At 41.3% G+C, this 8,763-nt stretch overlaps 1 protein-coding gene across 2 annotated transcripts; it reads left to right on the top strand.

Moving 5' to 3' along the window:
- The first annotated feature begins 374 nt into the window (after positions 1–374).
- snx19a (sorting nexin 19a) lies at positions 375–8,211 on the top strand. 2 transcript variants are annotated; one of them, XM_047607216.1, is made up of 12 exons: positions 375–448; positions 1,442–2,941; positions 3,027–3,165; positions 3,265–3,365; positions 3,439–3,558; positions 3,775–3,893; positions 4,155–4,245; positions 4,340–4,490; positions 4,728–4,851; positions 5,368–5,552; positions 5,651–5,738; positions 6,459–8,211. In XM_047607216.1, exons 2-12 carry the CDS (start codon positions 1,466–1,468, stop codon positions 6,610–6,612), a joined length of 2,748 nt encoding a protein of 915 aa, XP_047463172.1. In that variant the 5' UTR covers positions 375–448; positions 1,442–1,465; the 3' UTR covers positions 6,613–8,211. The 2 variants fall into 2 exon arrangements, with proteins under 2 accessions (XP_047463172.1, XP_047463173.1); XM_047607217.1 differs by lacking the exons at positions 5,651–5,738; positions 6,459–8,211 and having other exon boundaries at positions 4,778–4,851; positions 5,368–5,513.
- The last annotated feature ends 552 nt before the right edge of the window (positions 8,212–8,763 follow it).

The following is an 8,763-nucleotide window of genomic DNA, read 5'->3' as shown; positions in this document are numbered from 1 at the left end:
CTATTTACACCATACAGTGTAAATATGGAGTAAACACTTGTTAACAACTGACAATATGAGGAAGTTGATGTCTAGCACTACACACTAATGTTGAGAAAAGTGAACACTGGTTATTGTTGAGAAGTGTTCAATTTTAAATATAAAAAAAATCTAATTAACACTCTGTGGTGTGGACAGACATAAAGACACTTCAAAAGTGTTGACATTAACTCATGGTGATTTTGCTGCATATACTGACCTCCTTTGCTTTCAGCAGCAGAGGCCTGTGCTGCTCTCTCACAGATAGACAGGCAGGTCAAGTGGACACCTAACAGCTACAGCAGTGCCTGTCCATATGGGCGTGCGTGTCTATCCAGATAATCTTTGTTAGAGGATTAAAGCATGTCCAGGAGGAGGAAAACATTCTGTATGGCTTGTGTTGCGCTATGAGGCTCCTGTGACCTCCCAGGTACTGTATGTTTTATTATTTCTGCCTGACTTTATGACTTGAATTCATTTCATTTCATCGACTGCTGTCCCAATGTCAGTAGACCACAGGCCAGCTTTCTACACTATGTTTTTACTTGTCCAGTGACCTCTCTGTTGTTATGGTGTAGATTGCATTTGTGAACAAGTTTTCAAAGTGCATTCCTCTTCGGAAGATACCAGTAGATTCAATGCTACAGGCTGTAGTGTAACAATCGGCAGCATTTAATGTTAAGTGAAGTTTACAGAGCCAAATGGCAACATCAGGCTCAGTGAGAACTGTCCTAGTGCAGTGAGCTGTAAGCCAAAGACTCTAATCACAATGTCATGTTTACAACTATTATGCTGGACTGCTTACCCAGTCACTTCAGCCCATAGCCTATATTTTACTGTGCCATTCCTCAATTTTATTTTCTTATGTGGATTGTAAATATGAAGCAGTCTCCCTCTATGTGATTTTTGTGTTTGACAATATTGTCCAGCTTGTATGCTTGCTAGTTTAAAGACTTATCACACCTCGATTTCTTTTTTGTTTTAGCATGAGACATTGGTGGTATTTCATACTGGGAAATACTTGAAATGATGGTGATGATTATACACCAAATATGAATAATCTGGATGACACACCTTCTCTGTTCCATCAACTCTATAAAGGTATAAGTGGGAACAGCTCCTCAAAAGTGAAGGCATAGAGCTCCCATTAGTGACTGGTTTGGTGAATGCAAAGAAGTGGGGCCGTATCGTCCATATTTATATATAGTCTATTCTCCTTCATTTAATGCCTCATGGATGGATTCATCAATCTGTGAATTGGCAAAAAAGAAAAAAGGATTTGTCACCTTTCTACACCCAAGTAGCGCTCCATGCATTTCGTTTTTTGACTGAGGACTTGTCACCTTTTTTAAAAAACTGCTTTTTCATTATGAGGACACCATCTTATTTTGCTTCGATAAGCAAATGTATCTCTTCATTACAGGTCCTGTTTCACTCACGGTTTACAATGCCTTCCACAAACTGGACTTTATCAGAGCTAGTTGGGCAGCGGAGGCTGTTGGGGCTGGGAGCACTGCTGGCATGGCTTGTTCTCTTCCATCTCCTTGTGAACGTTTGGCTTCTCTGCATCTTCACCAGTCTCTTGGTGGTCCTCGGAGGTTGGCTTGGGTCCCGGGCCTTACTGGATGCCAACAGCCTTCTTCACCTGGAACACTTCTTGCCTCTTGGCAAAGTTAACCCACCGCTGGATTCACCTGAGCATGAGTGGAGACTGAACCATGAGATCCACATTGCTGTCCACAAAGCAGTGCGCGACTTTGTGTCCTCGTGGTATCGCACTCTGTTGCCTGATGTGGAGGGAGAGTTTGAACACGCGGTATGCAATTTGATGCTGGAGTCAGTGATGGAACTAAAAGAGCGTGCACGGCAAGTGGACAGAAAAGCACTGGTTCAGCGTTTGCTAGAGCTGTATGGCTGTCACCTACAGAGCTACATGATAGTAAAACAAATACAGTCAGCACACAAGGATAGCATTAGCCTCTGGAAGCTCTACACAGAAGTAGACTCTCCTCATCCAGCTGTGAGCAATGCAACCACTGAGCTTAGCTACTCCAGAGCTCTAGTTAACCTGGTGTTACATGTCCTTGTTCCATACCCCCAGATGGAAACCAGGACCGGAGGATACATGGTAACAGAACTAATCACCTGCAATGTACTGTTACCACTCATAAACAGGGTATCGGACCCTGATTGGCTCAATCTGACCATTGTAGACATGTTCACCAAATCCAGAGAACCACAGGAAATTGATGTGTTTGACCTCCCAGCAGAAACATTGTACAAATGCCAGGTCCAACAGGAATCCTGGACCACCTGTAAATCACTGTCGTCTTCTGATCCAGCCAGCCTCTCTGACAGAAGCATGTCTGACCTGGATGATGTACAGAGCCAGAGCATGATCAGTGAGAGGGACTCTTCACAGAGCAGCATAGCCAGTCTGACGTCTCCTGGGAACGTACAAAGTTGCCGCACAGGTTTGGCGACACCATGCAAAGTGAATTGCTGTTCACTTTCACCTGGCCACTGTTCCAACTTATCAGTGTCCAAAATGATTTCACTGGACTCTCTAATTCGGACAGACTCAGGAGATGACTTGACAGGAGGCTTTTGTGAATGTGGTCCTCCAGCTAACTTGTGTAACATGCTCCCTTCAAAGGATGATGAAGCCTTTGGCTGCTTTGGTCCTCTGAGAGGTCTCGGGCCCAAGGTGGTGCCTGAGGACTCCCAGTGGCCAGCAGGCATCGCTCAAGAAAAATCTCCAGTGTCTCCACCCAGAGGGCTTTGTCTGACCTCCTACAATTTTGATGCATCCAACAACCCAGCTGCACCCATCAACATCCAGAATGTGCAAATTTCTGGTACAGTCTCTGCAAAGGAGCAGCGTGGCACAGGAACACATCCCTATACTCTCTACACTGTAAAGGTGACACCACTTATTTTCTCTTTGACTGAGATTTAAATATGTCTATTTGCTGATCTCACGTCGTCCTCCTATTTCCCTTTCACAGTTTGAGAAGGGGGCTGACACTGATAATGCTGGCTCTCGGCAACCCGCAGCCTGTCACACTGTCAATCGCAGATACAGCGAGTTCCTCAACTTGCAGACTCGTTTAGAGGAGAAGCCTGAAGTGAAAAAATTAATCAAAAGTAAGAATTTTTCAAGAACTTATAATCTGCTTGGAAAATTATTAAATCGTGCTATGCAGAGACAGCTATGTATATGTGAGTAATTTGTATTCATTTCAGATGTCAAGGGCCCGAAGAAAATGTTCCCTGACCTCCCATTTGGCAATCCAGACAGTGAGAAGGTTGAAGCCCGTAAAAGTCAGCTGGATGCCTTCCTTAAAGTAGGATTCAAGGTCAAAACTTCAGCCTCTACCATTTGTGCCATCTTGTAATGGGTAGCTTTTCTTTTTCTAGCAATTAAGCAGCATTCCTGAGACAGCCAACAGTGAAGACATGCAGGAGTTCCTAGCTCTCAACTCTGATGGCTGTACATATTTTGGAAGAAAGCCTTTTGCCAAGTCAAGAATTGACAAGGTTAGAACAAATTCACAACACATTTGCTGATCTTCAGACCATACACGTTTAAAGGATGTACTGTAATTTTCAATGAAATCTCTAAACATTTCCGTGAGCAAATGAGAGAAAAACAGAGACGAGATAAAAGTAGTCAGATCTTAAAAACAGCCTCAAGTGAATCATTAACTGTCTTTCTAATCAAATTATCTTGTGTTTCTGTGGTTGACATTAAAGATGATGGAAAACGCTTTAGACACCTTGAAGACCGCTTTTCCTCATCCAGAGCCTCTCAGTCCTACTGAGGACGTTGAAGGAGATACTGATGGAAGAACAATGGACAGCAGGAAGTACAAGTGAGACCTCCATCAGTCTAGTGCTCTGGTTACCACAATCTTGCATTCACTGTGGATCTCTTATTACAGTTTTCATTTGAAAACTGTAATAAGACAGACAATAAGTAACTTTGCATTTCTTTTAAGCTGGGTCACCTGAATGCATCTTAAAGGAAAAAAGATGATCCAAAATAATTAACCAAATTTTGTAAGCTGTGATGTGTAAATGAGTGCAGGTTGTTGCTTTCTGACTAATGGGGGGTTTCTGTTATTTTGCTTCAGGAGGCTAATGTTCCCAAGCAAAATGTCTACATCGCTCAACATACCTGACCTACATCCTAAAGTGACATATTACTTTAGTGAAGGCAGCGCTGTAAGTCACCATGCTGCATTCCCCATCTTAATGAATGTGTTTTCAAACACAGGATGTTGTCTTTACAAACTATTTGTTCATTGGTACTGTTCAGGTCCTCAATGGCATGTCACTGTCGGGCCTGGAGAGCTTTGTCAGAGAGCAGGAAAGACTTTTATGTGGACTGAACGGGAAAGAGACAGACAAGGAGAGCGGCAAGCAGCAAGGCAAAAACAGGAAGACTTCAGGGAAAACTCATGGGACAGGTTGAGATCCTCCAACTTGGATTTGATTTGTCTTCCTTGCAGTCATCAACCTGCAGCAATACTGCATCACCACTTGGGTGCAGCAAAACTCTAAGTCCTAGGTCTAAGTCCTAGCTGAGTAGTCCCATTAGTCCCTTTCCACAAATGGTATGCTTTGTTTTAGATGTGTCTTGAAGTGTCTCTCACACAGTTGAAATTAAAATAATGTTCATATAATGTTTTATATGTGGACTGCAGATACAGCTGTGGCAGATGTTGCTTTGAACATCTTGTGTCTTCTGATGAAGGATCAGTGGAGTTGGTTGTGCACTGAGAACATACAGAAGACCATCAGACTGCTCTTTGGCACCTTCATTGAAAGGTCAGAGTTCTATTTCTCCTGCTAAGTATATATCTACTTATCTGTTCTTCCTTCCATCAGCTGGAATTCTTTTCAGTCTAATGTCTTTATGATTTATTCAGTGGTGAGTGGCACAGTGGAGTTTATCATGACATTCTCTTGGATTTCCCCTTAAAATACTTGGTAAGGTATGTTTATACCTTACTAAACAAATACTTATCCTGGTTTACCCCATGGTCTGTGGGAACTGGGGCTTTTCTAATCACTGGTGTTCTGCTTTCATCAACTGGCCTCCATTTATGGAGCTGATGTCCGCCTCTGGGAATTTACGGTTCACAGCATGTCAGTAAATAATGTTTGAGCTCCTCCCGTGGGTTTATTGAATGTTTATTTCCTACACGTGTTTTCTCTTATCTTCGAATGAGTCAAAGCATGTTTACATTTCTGTTTTCACTTGATTGGCATGATGGCTGATTTAAAAAAAAAAAAAAAAGCTCAATGGAAAAATATGCACTAAACTACAGATTTTTGCCTTAGATGGTTGGAAATAGGTGTCGCCCACCTTACCAGTGCCCCCTGCTGGGTGATTTACCTACAAGTACTGCAGGAAGCTGTTTGGCCGGGCGGCACGCTGCCTGCTCAATCACGGCCCGAGCGAAGCGATGAAGAAAGAAAGGAAACAAAGGAGCAATGTTTGGATTGCCTAATGCAGCTGCTCCCAGGTCTGCAGCAGCTGTTAGACACAGGATATAGCTGTTAGAAACACTTTTCTGATTTGCACAGTTTCTGAAGGTGTGATTCACTGTTTGTGCCTGAACAGAACTCATCACTGACATGCTGGGCAGCGAGAAGTACAGACTCACCTTGGAGACAATGCTGGAGTCTTTACAGGACCATCAGATAAACAAGTGAGTCAGCAACCAAACAGCTGAGTGCTTTAATTCGGCTTTTAACAAGAGCAACAATTGGCCCAGATGTTCAAAAAGCTGGACCTTGACCACCATTCTCCTGCATTTGAAATCCCAATGTTGTGCTATCTGTTGTGATCAAGTAAATCATCTTACTTTTGTGGCAATGTTTCACATCAACATTGGATTGGATTACCCACGTCCAGATACAAACATTTGAAGAGGAACAAATCCTGATTATGATTTCTCTGAATAAGCCCATTGTAGTAATGAAGACTATTAACCATGGTAAAAACAACAGATAAAGTCTCAGTATGGATCAGTTTTAAGAAAACATCACAATAGAACATAAACACCTTCTTCCACTTTACCCAGCCTCAGATGGCCATTTGAGGAACTGCACTTTTTGACATTTCTGCGTTAGCTTATTTTTTGGGGACCGATTTTGCAGTTTTTTAACAACAAGAAGCAATAAGAAAATTTCCAATCCTTTTTTTTGCAAGAAAAACAAACAAAACAAACATTTGCAAGATTTCTATCTCAAAATCCAATAATGAGGCTCTAGAACTGTACTATTGTAACAGTACTAGTGTCTGGTTACTAGAGTCATAATACACTACTAAAAAGTAACATGTCAGAGTTGTCTGGAAACTGAACACATATCACGCTGCATCTGAATTACAGCTGGTGTCTTAATCCGGTTTGTGTGTCTGCCTGCAGGCATCTGATCTACTGCATCTGTGACCTGCTGCTGGAGTTTCTGATCCCCGAGTCGTGTGATGGGGCTTTCCAGAGGTCTCTGCTCCAGAGCCTGGCTAGAGACACAGAGAGGGAGACACAATCCTCACACGTGATCAGCAAATCTAAAATATGAGTTTTTAGTATTTCTAAAGCATGATTTGATTTGGTTCGGCAACATTAACATACATGCATGGCTCTGTTTTTTTAGGACTGTTTTTTATTCCGTCTTTTGTTCCTCTCCATCTGATGGTTGGACTCTATCATATCACCTCCCACTTATCTAAGGAAAGTATACGCTTAACTCTGTGTCCATCCTGAGAGGATTTGAAAAATACACATAGTATCACTGTCAGTTTCTTTAACAAGGCTAGAATTAATGCCTTACTTTACCAGCGTTAAAGCAAAATCACCAGTATCTGTAAAGTCCATAACACAAAGTAACACTTTCGCTGCAAATCAAAGGAATGCCTTGTAACTCAGTTCAAACATCAATGCGTGGATGAGGTCTACATTACTGCACTTCAGTCATGGCAAGTCATTTCAGCACTCTTCAAATAGGGAGATTATTATAGTATCAAACAAGTAGAAATAAACATAAAACTCATTGTCTGTGCAGATGTGCAGCTTATCAACTGGCAAGCAAGGTAATGCCTTGGGGCCAGGTCTGTGAGGGCAGACAACATTTAAACTACAGCAGTGGTAATGTGCTAAGTTTTCATTATCAGTAGGATACCTCCCTAAAACTCTGCACACACAATCAATTTTGCATTAAGATGCTCTCTGTGTAAACTTCAATGCAATAGTCTATTCACAAATAGAATAAATCGTTTTAGCCATGTATAAAAGTTTTAAGTTGTACATGAAATGATTACAATAAAAACATAGTGTATGTGCTGTAGGCTTGTCGTTTTCCTGCTGCAGACGTTCACATACCCAAACTTGTATCAGATGTCAGGGCGTAAATCCACTCGCTTTGTTTCCACTTGGACTTCATAAACTGGATCTTAGGAACTTTTAGCACATCTCACTTCCTTTCTCATGAGATCATGGGCTGATACTGGCGGGCTCCCACCTCCTGTCTCATGCTTTGGGATTTCACTGGCAACCAGAGAAGACAAAATGCTCAGGCTGCATTGACGGTGGCCCCACACGTATCAGAGTCAGAGCAGCTGTATTTCTACCACAAATCGCTCACTGCAATAAACAGCTGTGCAAGTTCACACCTTATATTCATCACCTATAAATATTGTATTTATTGCCTCATTTCAAATGTCTTAAAATATGTAAAGCAAATGATTCATTTGCACACCTTAAAAAGACCCATCTTTTTCATAGTCCACCTTTACCTGAATGTGGGTAAAACAAATAATGTATCATTTTTACAAAACCCATACTCTTCCCAAGCTAGGTTAGATAGCCCAAGTCTAACCAGGTCTAACCATACTCAAGATCTTACATTACTTAAAAGCAGCTAGACAGTATGCGCAAGTGGAATTTTATCAAACTAGATTTTTCCACAGATCATACAGCAATGGAAAGGTTTTCAAGCATCTTGTGAAATATCCTTGGATCTAACGTCTAGGATTCACCGATGCCAATGTTGTACAAGCATTCAAGATTCCCACAGTCTGAACTAAGCTGACTCTGATAACTTCTAGATTCTATTGGCGTTTGGGATAACACCATGATGGTTGAAGCTATGATCCACTACTGAAAGTTTGCATTTTGTATATACAAGGGACATGGACTCGAGTTACTGTTCTAATGACTTGTGACTTGACTTGATAAAAAATAAAAAAAAATTGCTTGTAAATGTGTTAATATTAATCTGTTAGTTAACATAGTAGCTCATGTAGTCAGCTAACATTAGCTTGATATGAGCACGGATACAGCATTTTCAGAACTTAAATATGGTTTTAAAAGGCAGTAAAATTTATATGTGCCATGGCTCGAGAGGTTGGGCAACACTGAGTTAGGTAAAGTTAGGTGAAGTTTTCAGGAGATGTGTTGAGTTTCACCATATGCTGCTATTTGTCATCACAAATGCATTCTTGACACTTTTTTTAAGGGTTGAGATGATCAGAGATAGACAGAAACTCAGCTATGTCTGCATGATAAAAGGCCAATCATTGCCTGACCTCTTTAAATTGATAATATTTGGTTCTCTACCTCAGAATTTTGTGAGCTGTAGTATTAAACCGCATGTTTAACCATTTAGCATGTTAGCATGTTATTGTGAACCAGTTAGCATTTAACTCAGAGCACTGCTGTGCTATAATACAGC

This window comes from Mugil cephalus, chromosome 15 (genome assembly GCF_022458985.1).
Source record: "Mugil cephalus isolate CIBA_MC_2020 chromosome 15, CIBA_Mcephalus_1.1, whole genome shotgun sequence".
NCBI lineage: Eukaryota > Metazoa > Chordata > Actinopteri > Mugiliformes > Mugilidae > Mugil > Mugil cephalus.
The sequence above is the reverse complement of the archived record's forward strand: the minus strand, read 5'-3'. Positions and strand labels throughout refer to the sequence as shown.